Consider the following 14,734-nt stretch of genomic DNA (forward strand, 5'->3'; position numbering starts at 1 on the left):
ATTTTGTAAAATATGGATCAGTTGATCACAGCTACTAATGCACACCAGTTTTCTTGCCTTTTTCTTTTTCACGTGTTAGGTTTAAGCACTACTTCCTGTGATTGTGGGTTTAGGCAGATCTGGATTTATAAGGAAGGTAGTACAGCAAATAGCAGGTCAGGGCCGGGCATCGTGGTCCAGCTCACTTGAGTGCAAGTGATACCTGCAGAACATGAGGCAAGTGAATTCTTCTCAGTGAGCCTTGATTGTCCTCATCTGTAGAATAGGGACAGATCCTACCTACCCACTTGGAATGTGGAGAGAACAAACTAAGGTAACACATATAAACCCGTGCATTTCAGTTTTACTCAACATGTAAATAACAATTATGACAAGCACCTTGTCAAAATTATGACACTTTTCAGAGGCAGATCTACATTTTTCTGGCGCATTGATACCTGGGTGCCTTTTTGTTGGCATCCTTGGGTGGATGCTGTCCCCCTCCCCCCTCCCACACACACACACACTTACTGGTATATAGGATGTCAGACAGGGCAAGGGCCTCAGAGATGAGCTCATTCCCACTACTTCCTGGTTATCTAGATGGGGAAACTGAGGCTCAGGGAAGTGATATGTTGCCCAGGGACAAATGGCTGGCTAGTGGCAAGCCTGGGCCTGGACCTTAGCTTTTCCCAGCATCCACGTGCTCACTTAGGCACCTTGCCTTTCCCACATTTGTGTCCCTCTTTTATGGTGTGTCGGGCCAAGGCCTTCAGATACTCCTTTTATCTGTGTGTAGAATAGATGCTGGTCCTGCTAATCTAGTAGGAACTTGGAGACTGAAAGAAGCCAGCAGCATCCGAGGGGCAGGGAAGGTGTGTGCAGCAACATGACAGCTCGTTTTCCAAATTCTAAGGTTTCAGAGGTGCCTTGCACACAAGAGTAGAAGGGCACTGAGTCGCTGACTGTGCTAGCTAAGCTGGAAGGGCTGTTTAGCCTTTCATTTCAGAGAGGAAACTGCGGCCTACACTGGGCAGCCTCTTGACTCAATTCCCTCCTTGGGAGCCTGTGCTTCTCCCTCCCCTCAAAAAGGGACTGGTTTAGACTCTGTCTTCTGGAACCTTCTGGAAACTTTTCCACAAGATGGACTTATCCCCCACCCCAGGGTTACCTACTCCTGAAGTGCCTCATGCCAGTAGCCTCACAAAAGCCTCCACATAGGGCCATGTTTTCTGCCCAGCCTTTCATGCTTGCTCTGTCCTGTCTATTTCTCTGCCTGGCCTCTGCCCTCCTCTCTCACTTGGAGGGGACAGAGGAGCAGAGGTCTTGTGACAGAGCTGACAAACACGGGGCAGCCCCTCAGCCGACCCTGCAGTAGAGGTTCCCTGTCCAGAGCCACTGCTTGGCTCACACCAGTGCATAGAGTAGTGACTTGGAAGGCGACTTGGAAGATGCCCGGTCCACCCTCCCTCACAGGCCTCCGAGATCCTTTCTAGCTTCTCATTTGCAGAGTCCTGGTGCCTTCTAAATCCTTTTCTCTACAGTAGAGGAAGTGCTTTGCAGGCAGGTCTGCTCACTGCTTTGCAAAACTAACACACAAAAGAGTTGGAAACAGAGGCAGCTTTAAGGCAAAGACCAAGATGGGGAACAGGGAGCCATGGTCCTTCTCCACTTTTTGATTCTAGGGCTACAGGATTAGTGCTTGGTGCCAAGGAGGCCCCCAGTAAACATTTAGTGAATTAATTTGGAAGCGAAGGTCCTCAGTGCAAGTTACTGCTCTGATGTTCTGGCAGCGTGACCCTGAACACGTCACTTTACCCCCTGATGCAATGGCACGGGCACGGTCGGGGGAAAAGTGAGCTGGTGCACTCTGAACTCGTCAGTGCTGGGAAGCTATAGGCAAGTCACTAGCAGCTACCAGCTCCTGCCTGCCTCTTCATCCATTGGACCCCAAACTGGAGACATCCAGTGGACTCATGAAAATATAGGGACATTTTCATTTACTCCTGGTTTCCAGTGACTTCATTCAAGGACACATCTGGCAAAATACAGCCTTGACAACAGATGTGTGAACCAAAGTTGGTTCACATTGGGGACCATTGTTGTCCAGGCTGCAGAAACAGCTTTTTAATTTTAATTGGAACCTCAGAGTGCTGGATAAACAGGACTGTCCCGTTCTTGAGACCAAGATGTTGGGAGCCCAGTGAGGGCTCAATCCTTCTCATGCCTGGCTCCCCTTCATTTGCTCAGTGTCCAAGCACTCCCAGAGCCCCAACCTCCCAGCAGCACCGTCCCCGGGGGTAGGTGTGGTGGGTGCCATCAGTGGCCACCCATGTTGCCTGGCACCCGCTATTGCAGAGCAAGTCACCTTCTCACTTGGAGCTTCTGCAACTCCACATCTGTAGGAAGAGCAGGCAGGTTATCCAGGTTATCACAAGGGTAGTAGCCCTGAGGCAGGGGTGAGGCAGGGATGAGTGAGAGATGGCAGGCATCCTCTCCCTTTGGGTGAGACCTCTCCAAAGAGTGTTCTACTGTTCTCCCAGAGGTCTCCAGTGGCCCCAAGCAGCCCAAGCTCAGCTGCCCACACAGAAACCTGCCTGCTCCTTGTATGGCCTCCTTTTCCTTCCCTACTCCTCTGACCCTCCCACATCCCCATCAGGGGTCCCTAGGACTACCTCTTAGACACCTGGTGTGTAGTCTTCCCCTTTTGTCCAGGTTGGCACTATTCCAAGGGACCCGCTAGGGCAGTAGGTAAGGCAGGTGCGGGAGGTGAGACAGGTGCGGTTATCAGGACCCTTCCGATCACACACCTTAGGCTGCGCCAGGTTAACTCCAGGTTCACTGCTCCTCCCCCAGTCACCACTGCTTTCCACGGAGCCATGTGTAGATGAAGATGAATACTAGATAACTGGCTTTTTTTTTCCTTAAGAGAAAAAAGAATCCTGTTACCACCGAGGTCTAAACAGGACTCAGAATCTGTGGCAGGGAAGGAAGCTGAGTGGAGCTGTGATTAGGGTCTTGTTTTGCAGTTCTCAGAGAAAGCCCACAGCATCTGCGCTTGCCGCCTGCCTTCATTAGGCCTGTTTGTGAGAATGTCAGTGCCATCTCGACTGGGATTTTACAAGGCTCCGTGCAACATAAAGGATGCAGACTGGAGTGATGTGTCTCGGGCACCTGATTTGCAGGGATGGGGTCTCGCCTGTCTCTAACGACATAATTGTCATTCAAGATGCACCTAGTGAATGGAAGCCCCTCCTCCCCACTTCCAGACATTAATTACTGTTCGGTCTTCAGGGTAACAGATATGGTTCTATGCAGCATGCACTTCCTAAGCATCAGCAGGGCCTTTGCTGAATCCTGGGGGAAGCCAAGTTGAATAAGATACAGTCCCTGTCTCCTGGGGCTTCATAATCTCTCTGGCCAAATGCCAGTGCCTATAAAAGCAGGATAATTTCCCAGAACCTACCAGAAAACTTTCAGAGCTAGTTTCATCCTAGCTGGAGACTCTCAAGACTGGTTTTTAATATTCTTTACCTTCTATCAAGGCGCATGTTGTCACTCCCTCCACCAAGCCGCAGATCTGGCAAAATGTCCTGGTAGACGGCCACTCGACTTGAATACTTAGGAGTGGAGATGAGGTCCCCTGAGTGTCAGCTTTCTTCACTAAGGCTGTGGACCGGTAGGAATGGAAGGCCAGAAGTGATTCTTTGCGACCAGAAGGTTGTTCTCAGCCTTGACATCTCCCAGCCCTCATGATCCTGGGATTCCCTTTTTGGGAGCCCAAAGAAGGTGGCCCAAAAGATGGAATTATTCAGCAGACATTGCGCTTCATTGAGTCATAGACTCTCCATGTTGGAGGGAGCCCTGACTCTCCTTTGTAGCGTTACTCTGTTTGATTGCCTCCAACGATGGGAAGCTTATCTCCTCTCGTGTGGCAAGTGCAGGCTTTGAGGCAGATGTGCCCCATCATTGCTAGTCAGACAGTGTAGCTTGGTCTCTCTGAGCCTTCATTTCTGAGTTTATTTTAAAATAATAAGATAAAAGGTGATCATGCTTCTTGCCTAGGGAGTGACTGTGAGAATTCAATGATATGATGTGCTGTTCCTGGCTCAGTGACCAGCACAGAGAAAGACCCCAACAACTCTGGGCTTCCTTCTTCTCTCCTGGGCATTCCTGACAATGACCCCAGAATCGCCTCCCTCAGTTTCTGCAGAGCGGTGTGGTCCTGTTCACCATCCTCACTTTGTGGGGTGCTGTTGCTAGACCATGAAAGCCTCCTGGTTTGGTTGCCCCCTATTTCCTTCCATCCCAATGGAAGGCAGGAATTGTGTTCAATGCATAGTTGTGTTTGAGTGTTGCCCAAATATGTCACTATTTGGTGTGCATACATTTCAACCTGACCTCAATGGTCCTGGATTTTTTTTTCTATTTTTGTTGTTTTTCTCACTAAGCACTTCGTTTTGAAATATACCTCCAGTTCCTTGGTGTGCATCTCAGCCATCTCTTCCCTGCTCCCTCCCTGGGGCATATCCACCACATTGCCCATCCACCCTCCCACCCCCAGTGACAGACACCAGGTCACCTCCAGCTTCCCATCCTCACAAAGATTAAGTGCTTCATTTATTCATGTCCCCTTATGGACCCAACTGGAATTTCATTAGGACAAATGTTCTGGAGCAGATTGTCGCATCAGAAGAAATCTGCCCAGTTGCTCTTGGGAATGACTTATTCCGACATCCACCCCTGCTCTCAAGGCATTCCTGTGCGCCACCCACCCCATGCAGAGTCTCCCAAACCTCTTTTTTTTTTTTTTTTTTTGCCAGTCTAAAAGAACAAAGTAATGTCACACTGTGACTTTAAATGTCATTTCTCTGATTACTAATGAGCTGGGGCCTCTCTTCCTGGGCTTATTGGTCATGTCAATCTCAGTCCTCATCCTAGGGCAATTTTTATTCTGTTGCCATCTTTTTCTTGTTGATTTGCAAGGTTTTCTTAGTTAATCTAGATATCAATCCTTATTGATTTTAACTTTTGCAAATAGCCTCTCCCATTCTGACATTTGTTATAAACTTCTAGTCCTTGCTGGAGCAGAAGTTTCCAATTTTGATGTGGATAAATACACCACTGGCCCACCCTGGTCCTGTGCTTTGTGCTTTTGAAGTCTCTCAACAATCATTTCCTGGCATCTCCTATATGCCAGGTCTTGGCTAGGCACAGGGCTGCTGAGATGAGTAAGATGGAGCCCCTGTCCCCAGGGAGCTCCAAATGCAATGAGGAATAGACATGAGACTTAGCAGCATGTGATGAGGGATGGTACAGACAGCTGTGGGCACTTAAAGGAGAATGCTCAGCCCCATCTGGCAGAATTTAACAAGGGCATCTGGGAAAGGTGGCATCTGAGAGGAATTCTGGGGTCCAGTGGGAGTCAGCCAAGAGGTGCTTCAGTACAGTGGTCTGTTGGCTGTGACCTGGGCCCCTTGGTGCTTAGCTCTTGCCTTGGGTCAGTCTACTTAAGAGTCAATGGGCCAATATAACTCTGGCAAGTTAATATAGCCCTAGGGTGCCTGGTCTGTTCAAAATCCCAACATGAAAATCAGTGACCATATTTAAAATGTGGCAGTGGTGTGTGGCTTGGGACAATAGAGAAGGGTCTGTGCTCAGGGCCTGGCCAGGGAAGTAGATTCCATCTCTCCTGGATGCTGCTGCTGCAGTGGGGAGATGACCCTCCAGGGCCAGTGCAAGGCAGCCACCAGATCTGAAGGAGGCAGGGGAGTACAAATTACCTCCTGAGGCTATTTGTCCTAGAGAAGGAAGAGCCATCCAGGGTCCTGATCACTTGTAATTACCATCGCTGAAGGGCTATCAGGAGTGGAAGTGATGTGAGGCCCCATGACAGAACCAGACCTTCCTTATGACGGAAGTTGTGGGGAGCAGGTTTCAACTCGGAGTAAGGAGGATCCTTCAAAACAGTTAAAGACTCAGGGGACAAGAGTGGGCAGCCACAGAGATAACCACCCCCGCCCCCGCCATCGCCTCACGCCAGAGTCCACTCATTACGCAGGCCCAGGCTGGGAATCAGACTCCCCAGGCCCACACACAGGAACCACAGCAAAGCCCACAGAGCCACATGGGACCCACTGGTCCTCCTGCCCAGGAAAGGGGCAGAACCACTCCAGGACTGAAGCCCCTGCCCAGCTACACATGAACTCCTAGGCTCATGACCAGTGAATATTTAGAGACTGGACAGTTTTTTGGCAACCAAAATTTTACCAGTAAGACCTATTTTCTTTATGGATCCAAATCTAAAATTTTTAAAGACTGTGCCTTTTGAAGAGAAAACTTCTCTTTCTGCACTGTGAGAAGAAGCAGGATTATTCTTTGGGGTAGGGAGTTCTTTATTTTACAGTACTTTTAGCCTCAGAGAACCAGATAGTGTCAGCGCTGAGGGACCGACCCTCAGGCTAACCCAGCAGCTCTCCACCATGGATACACCATAGGACCAGCTCAGGGAACTTTAAAAAAAAAATACTGCCCTAGGACTCACCTCTCAACCCCCTGGGGTTCTAAAAGACTGAGTCTCCTGGGACCCAGGCAGCTGTATTTTCTAGAAGTTCTCTCTTGACTCAAAGGCCCAACCACTGGAGCCCCCCAGTACAACTTGCAGATGAAGAAAGTGAGGCCCAGAGAAAGAGTGGCCACAGAGCAAGCTGGTGGCGGTCTGCAGCAGGGCCTGGGGACAGGGAGCCAGCCAGTGACAGACCCAGTGCTGCATCCCCTCCCTCTGCCAGACCTCCACATGGACCTTCTTTCCCTCTGTTCTTCCATTTGCCTGACTGGGTGGTCACAGAGGCACCTAGCACTTCCAGCTTTTAATGCATGTGTCAGCTACTTATTTGGATCTAGACTGGGCCTTGCAAGCCTATGCCTGTGGATCAGGACATCTGTACAAGTTATTTTTTTATATTTTTGTGTCTCCAGCCCCCAGCACAGAGCTTGGCACATAATAGGTGCCCAATAATGTTTGTCCAATGAGTGAAGAAAGTAGTAAACTAGGGGACTTAGTGTAATATCTCTGCAGCTCCCAGGATGGCCAAGACTATCTCAGTCAAGGGTGTGGGAATAACTTCAGCCCACAAGGATTCTTTATAATACAATTCCTGGACCCAGGAATACAGCAGGCACTCAGTAAATGTGGGCAGGATGACAGGCAGTCCTACTCAGCATCAGAAGTAAAAGTGCACTGGCTTCAGAACCAAGGGACCCAAGTTCAGGTGCCTGTTCGGTCACTTCCCAGCACGTGTGTTAGAGGGGTTACTTAATTTGTTGGAGGGCCTTCCCTCCTGTGGACTGGGGAGCTATGCGCACTCAGGGTTTACTATTAAATGCAGCATCTTACAAAGCACCTGCAGCCCCAGGTACTGCCCGTAGGGAGAAATTATGGTGATTATTGCCATGTTAGAAGCTGAATCTGACTTCAGAGCCAGGGGATGGGACCTTCAGCAGGGCGTGTGAATCAGGGACAAGCTGTATGGCTGGGGGCGCAGTGGGGTGCCAGCTGTGCCACTTCCCAGCTCCTGATGATTTATTCCTATCAGCTTGCATATTTCATGTGCTGCCTCCCCACGCTGAATAAATAAATCAGGGCCTCCTCCTCCCAGCCGCAGGAGTTGATTTGAGGGCTTCAAAAGGCCAGAGATGGGATGCTGGAGCCCCTGGCAGAGTGTGCTAATGTGATATTTAGGAGCCAGGTGACTCAGGCAAGTGACAGCTACCTACACAGTGTGATGTGACCCCCCCAAAAAAAATGGTAGTAGCTCCTGCAAGGGAAAGAAAGTCACTTTGACAGTCCCTCCCTCCCATGCAGCCAAAGGAAGCAACAGAAGTGCAGCCTGGGGAATTCCCTGTTCCATTCCTGAGTGCTTTTCGGGGACCAGCAGTGCACCTGTGCTTCTGCGAAGAGACTTGTTCAGACCCAGAGCCCAGACTGCAGTCTCCTGGGGGCTTCCTGGAATTCCTCTATAAGCTCAGGGCTTCCTGCTAGCTGGGGTCTGCAGCTCTGGGGACCCTCTGCACCATGGGGAGGAGAGGAGCCTCTTCTCTGCAGCTGTTACATTCAGGAGACACAGGTGGCAGCCTGTCAAGTAGGCAGGTCGGCACAGAACTATCATCTTGCAGGGATCGCATCCTGGCAGTCCCCTGTTGAGGAGAGCATGGGATGTGGGAAACACCAGAGTTGCAATCTGGGCTCTGTTCCTAGTGTTAGTGGGGCCCCCGGGCAAAGCCACAACCGGTTCCATTTCCTCATCAATGAGATGGGACTGAGTCCTCCACACACTAGAGGAGTTGAACAAGGGAATGGACGTGAAAGAGCCACGTCAGGCCCACTGTGTTAGTCTGTACAGACATTATAACAAAATACCTGGGCTGGGTGCTTCCTAAAGAAAAGAGGTTTGTTTAGCTCACAGTTGAAGAGTATGGCGCTGACATCTGCTCAGCAATGGTGAGGGCCTCGTGGCAGAGAGAACCACAACAAAAACAAAATAAGAAAAGGAAGAAAAGAAAAAACAGATAGACTCACAATGATGGGAGCACCTGCTGAAATGGCAAGAGGCACGTGGGGAGGACAGGCACATGGGGAGGAGGGCTTCATGGGAGGTGCAGGTGCCTCATCCTCCCAAGAACTAACCAGGGTCCCTTTTGAACCACATAATCCCACCCGAGGATGACACCCCCCCCCCCACCGATGACCTACCTGTCTTCCACAAGGCTGCCTCTTAAAGACTCAGCACTGCTACACTGGGGACCAAGTTTCTAGCACATGAGCCTTTGGGGACACACTCAGACCATCCCCCAACCATAGCACCCACTACAGGGGCTCCCAATCTTGTCAAGGCCTGCGCTACCCTGGGGTTCTACTCTCCCCTCCCATGCTCCCTGTCCCTTGCTCCCTCCTTCTGACCCCACCTCTCCCTGAATCTGCTTCACCCATGGTCACCAGTATCCTTCACACACCATATCCACTGACCCCAGCCCAGGGGCTTGTCACACCAGCCTCTCAGAGGCACGTGACAGTGCTGGCCTGCTCCATGGGGAAACCATCTCTATCCTTGGTTTCTAAGGTGCCCACTCTCTCCCAGCACCCTGCTCCCGACATCCTGGCCTCTCCTTCCCAGTGTCCATTTAGAGCAGCTTTCTTCTGCTCACCCCCAGAGGTCAGTGCTCCCCTAGTGCCACATTTCCCTGGGGTCCCATCCCTGATCCCCTCAAGTTCCCAGCTTCTGTGCTGTTGTTTCGAATTCCCTGTCCTTAGCCTGTACCTTTGCCCTGGACTCCAGACCCAAGGAGGTCTCCACCTGGGTGATCCACAGGTCCCTCAGGCTCAAGACATCTCTCCCATCATATATGACTCCCTTCTGAGTTCCCCACTCAAGAAATGATACCTGAGCTCCCCTAACCCCACCTGGGTGACTTCCCTGTCTCCCATTCATATCCTATTTGATCATCCAGTTGTCCCTGTTTTACCTGGAAGAAAAGACACCTTTACCAAGCCTCCCCCTACCCGTTCACTTTTCCTATCACCACCCTGGGCCAGTCCTTATCATCGTTACCCTTGACAATGACCGAAATAGTGAACTAAACCCACCAAGAGAATAGTAAGAAGCTGAAGGTATATGTGAGTGTGCCCTTGGGTTTGAAAACACACTGAACACATGTATGTAAAGAAGCAAGGTCAGGGAGACACTGAACAGTAGGACACAGCAGAGCAATGTGACTTCTGACAGATACAGTCACCTAAGGATACGCTGATGGGATTCTAATGTCCAGAATGAGGCAGGGAGGGATGGTCCCCTCTTCTGCCACCGACCGAACCATGCCTGAAATACACAGGCCAGCCCTTGGGTCTGCACTTGGGGCATTGTGGGCATGGCTCAAGGAGGGGCCTGGATGGGGTGGAAGTAGAGTGATGTTCTAGAAGGAGGGTTTGGAGTTGGTGCTGTGGGGCTGCTCTGTCTGGGTCCTGAGCCTTTAGCTTTGTCCCAGGCCGAAGGAACAGAAGAGGTCTGTGTGGTCCAGAAGATAGAGCCAGCTAAGCTCTACCCTCTGAGGAAAGTCTCAGAGACCGCTTAGCTCAATGATCAGCAAGAACTTGGTCACAGATGCAGTCCTCTTGGGGCAGTGGGCTCCTCATCATTGAGCTGTGTGGTGCAGGATGGACCCCAGGTGAGCACACGGTATGGGAGGAGCTTTCAGCCCAAATCTGTTGGAGGCTTCGTGATCTAACTAGAAGGGGTGTTCAAGGAAGGAAAGCCTGTGAGAACACAACCAGGGCTAGAGGAGAAGCAATAGTGGGGCCAGGATCCCCCAGACACAGCCCAGGACCCTCATCTAATAGGCCACTGTCTCTTGCTTTCCACAGACAGCCGGGAGGTGAAAGTAGGCGAGTACAACGCTGTGGCCGACACACTGGAGATCATCAATGACACCATCAGGTTCCAAGGTAAGGCAGGTGGGCTTCTCAGAGGAGGGGTACTCAGTGGCTCCCAAAATGACATTGTCTGAGGGTTGGGATAAGCTCAGAGGCCTTGGCTTCATGGGGTCAACACATACACTCAGAGTAGAGTCTCAGTCACTCACATAGGTTCCAACTCCTAGCACAGGTCACTGGAATTTGCATGGAGGGCTCTTTGACGTGTTTAAACCATTGCGTGGCCAGAAGGAATTCTTTTAAAATGTGACCCAGCTAAAGTTAGCATTGTCTCCTCCTCGGGGTGGGGGGGACGTTTGGTTGAACGGGCAGTGTAAGTCCATTCACCTGCTGTCTTCCTGAAAAATCACTCCCTCTCTTCTTTCACTAGAGAATTCCTCCTTGGTTCTAGAACCAGGCCAAATGACACTTCCTCTGTGCAGCCTTCCTTAATGGACCCCTGGCTAAGCTTTTGGCTCCTTTCTTCTTGTTTCCACAGTCATTTGTCTCTGGAATGTGGCCACAGTCACATTACATTGAAGTTACTAAGTTTTTGCCCCCACAAGCCTCTTTATGGACAGCCAAGGGTCTGTCACATGTTGGAAGTTTGGTGGTATTTGATGCAAATTAACACATGACTGATCAAGTGAGTAGATGGCTGGATGGATGAATGGTTGGATGATTACATGGATGGGTGGATGGATAGATGGATGGACAGCCTACCCTGGATGAAAACAGAGAGAGCTGACACATCCAGGCACTCAGACACTGTTATTTCAATTTGACTAGGCCAGCAGAAAACAGAACAGTTGGTTTTCTGTGCCAAGAGTTCCTTCTGAAACTCAAGACCATCAGGAAAAGCTCCTCTACAGACCCTTTGGCTGGGCTTTGTTGTATCCTTACTCTAGATCTAGAAAATTCATCTTTGAGAACATTGCAGTCTAGTTAGTCTCCAAGTGTGACTCTTTCACACTCAGGCCTCCCCACCCGACCTGAGAGAACTGTCATCAAGTGTGTAGTGACATATTACTTCATGGAACCACAGAAAAACTGATAAGTGCATGGGCAAGTCCTGATATCCCTGTTGCACAAATGAGAAAATGGCTCAGAAAGGGTGTCACCCCAAATTCACACAGCCTGTGAGAGGCATCCTGGACTCAGGAGATCGCAGTTTACTGAACAGAGATTCTGGGTTTAAAAATTCAAAGAAAAGGGCTTGGAGTGTATCTCAGTGGTAGAGCATTTGCCTAGTATGCACAAGGCCATGGGTTCCATCCTTAGCCTGCCAAAGGAAAGGGAGGCAGGGAAGGAAAGAGGGAGGCAGGGAAAGAAGGAGAGAGGGAGGGAGGGAGGAAGGAAAAGTTCAAACGCAAAATAAAAAGTCATAAAACACCACAGAGGAAAAACAAGTTTTCCTGAGTGGTCCCCAGTGCTCACAGAGAAAGGGGTCATGCCACGTGCCATGGCCCCAAGGTCTCCATGAAGAACCCCCTCCCAACTTCCATGTCTCCTCTCACAAATCACAACCAAACTGCTTAGGGTTCCTCCAATGCTGACATCACAGTGCCTTGCCTGTGCTGTGCCCTCTGCCCATGCTGCCCTTCCTCCATGTCTTCCTAGGGATGGTCACTACTCTACAAATCCTGCAAGTCTCACTTCCACTCATCACTTTCTGGAGCCTCTCCTGGCTCTGCTCCCTGCTGGCTGCTTGGGCCTCAATGCCTGGTGTTAACACTCCAACTGGACCCAGGCAGTGAGGCAGATGGCACAATGGTTAGAGAGAGGCTTCAGAGTTCCACAGATACGGGCCAAGCCCTGCCAGAGTACCACTTTCTAGCAATGGAAGCTACTCAACACCTAGAAAACTGTTGCCTTTCTGTAAAACGGGGATAGTCTTATGTACCGTGAGGCTATTGGTTGGGGCTAGTGAGAAATCTCTAGAATCTCTATCTTACCTATAATTTAGAGATGGCCCTTGTATCTCTATATGAAAGCTCCATCTGTTCATCTCCACAGCATCTGTGAGTTGTCACTGTGCTTTTCCCTTTCTCCATGGCCAGTGTGTAAGCTTCCAGATATGAGGGCAGGGACTGGGTCCTGTTCATCTCTGCATCATTGGCGCCTAACACCGGGCCTGACAGGTGCAAAGTGGTTATCTTTTGGTGGGTGAGAGAGGAGAGGATGGACTGGGTGAAAAGCGAGAAAGAAAACTTCAGGCTGCTAACATGTCTCATCAGCCATTACCACAGGTTCCCGTGACCTCTTAATGGAGGTGAACCTTGTAGAGGCGCCATTTTGAGGGCAGAAAACATGGTATCAGTTCTCTGGAGTTGTTCCTAAACAGTGAGCCCCATACTCACTAGTGATCATATCACCTTTGACCCAAACCTTAGCCTCTTTCTCAGGGCCCCAAGAAGGGTTTGTTTCCAACCATGAACCCCAGGACTGCTGTTTAGTTTGGGAGCTGTGTGTCTAGAGGTGTGTGCTGGGGTGGGACCAGGAGAAGTTTCTGGATGTTATGTCTATTTTGTGTCTGCCCTTGAAGTATCTTTTTTTGCTTTTGTTTTTTAGGCGGTATTGGCATTTGAACTCAGGGCCTAACACTTACTAGGCAGGTGTTCTGCCACTTGAGCCACTCTCCCAGTTCTGTTCGGTGTTGGGTATTTTCACGATAAGGTCTTGAGAACTATTTACTGAAGCTGGCCTCGAACCACAGTCCTCCTGATATCTACTTCCCAAATAGATAGGATTACAGGCATGAGCCACCAGTGCCCAGCTGAAGCCTCTTTTTTTATAAATACTACTTTCTATGGAATCCCTTAAGGCTTTTCCTTAACACACCAGCAGGCTCCTAGCTGTTTTCGAACCTGGCAATGTCCCTAGAATTCTTAGATGGCTCAAACTCTTATCCACTGAACGTTTCTAAACGCGCTTAAACTTGCAAGCAGAGGTTTTTAAACACAGATTTTGGGGTTTCCACACCAAGCTGCCACTTCTGCCCATCCCCAGCTTGTCTCCTGGGAACAGAAACTATTCTCAGCATTACAATAGGGTCATTGTGACCCGTAGTGGGGCTCCCAGTCCTGGTCCTTCCCCTGCATCCAGTATGCTCCACATATCCCCACTGGAAGGGAAAGTCCTCATGTTTCCCAGTTCCACACAGAAATCAGACCTAAAACAGCAGCAAAGAAAAGAAGGCTGGGAGAGCACATCTCAAGTCGGACTGTACCTGGTAAAACTGTAGCATCACAGTTTTTGTAGCCATGCAGGGAGATTAATTTGTTTTGGGACCCTCAGGACCACCCCCCACCACCACCACCAGGAGCCCGGTGCACTGGAAGAGTGAGCCATGCAGCTCTGTAGGTACAGTGAGGAACGGAATCCCATAGCTTCAGTCCAGCCCTAGCCTGCAGGAAAGGGAGGTAGCTTCTGCCTTCCATGGTTAGCAGGTCTTGAAACAGAAAACCAAAGGGCTTTCATAACACAATGACCTTGAGGCAGAAAATCTGCAACCAGAGCACATATATGTCACCCTGGAATTGACAGGCAGGGTTTGTGCCCTGTTGAGGGGTGGTCATCTATCATGTAGAGATGGGAGCAGGGTCTGCGAGGCCAAAACCAAGCTCCTCGCCCCCAGTGGCACCCAGTGGTACCTGCTCACATCACCCACCCCTGTGCCTCCCAAATCATTGTTACCTTGGAGGATAAATGGTAATGGTTTCTCAACAGCATAATTAGACCAAATCAAATTCTAGTCTTCTAATGGCTATTTAATGCATCACAAATCCCTTACTGATTCTATTTGAGAAAGAAATAAGTCCTGGCTCCCTGGCTTAGGCTCCTGGCTGGGCAGAGCAGCCAACCACAGGATTGGCTCAGCCTGTGACAGGTGTGCTTTGCATAGGGTTGTGTGCAGGGGGTCTAGTCAGATGTCAAGGACTTTGAGGCAAGTATGTCCTTGGGAAGTGACTGTGCACTGGGATCTGCTGATGTCTTCTCCTTGACCTTGAAGGATCTGAGCCGCCAAAGGACAAGACCATCATCCTGGAGCAGCTACGGAAGATCTCCCTCCCTCTCTACAGCATCCTCTCAGCCCTCACCATCCTCGGCATGGTCATGGCCAGCGCCTTCCTCTTCTTCAACATCAAGAACCGTAACCAGAAGTAAGTGCCATGCCTCAGGCCTTCCTCGAGGGTCGTGCGCGTGGAGGCACGGCCTCACGGTCCAAGTACAGGATCATCTCGTGACAGGCTCTCTGGGGTCCGTTTCCTGAAGTGTATTACCCAGTTG

General features: G+C 50.2%; 1 protein-coding gene across 1 annotated transcript in view; it reads left to right on the top strand.

The window, feature by feature from the left end:
* Gabbr2 (gamma-aminobutyric acid type B receptor subunit 2) overlaps positions 1 to 14,734 on the top strand; it is a 342,858-nt gene that overhangs the window by 242,952 nt on the left and 85,172 nt on the right. The window contains exons 9-10 of the mRNA XM_074051393.1: positions 10,397 to 10,477; positions 14,457 to 14,607. Coding sequence (XP_073907494.1) covers positions 10,397 to 10,477; positions 14,457 to 14,607 — 232 coding nt within the window. The remainder of the gene's footprint in view (positions 1 to 10,396; positions 10,478 to 14,456; positions 14,608 to 14,734) is intronic.

The sequence above is a fragment of the Castor canadensis genome, chromosome 13 (assembly GCF_047511655.1).
Source record: "Castor canadensis chromosome 13, mCasCan1.hap1v2, whole genome shotgun sequence".
In the NCBI taxonomy this organism is placed as follows: Eukaryota; Metazoa; Chordata; class Mammalia; order Rodentia; family Castoridae; genus Castor; species Castor canadensis.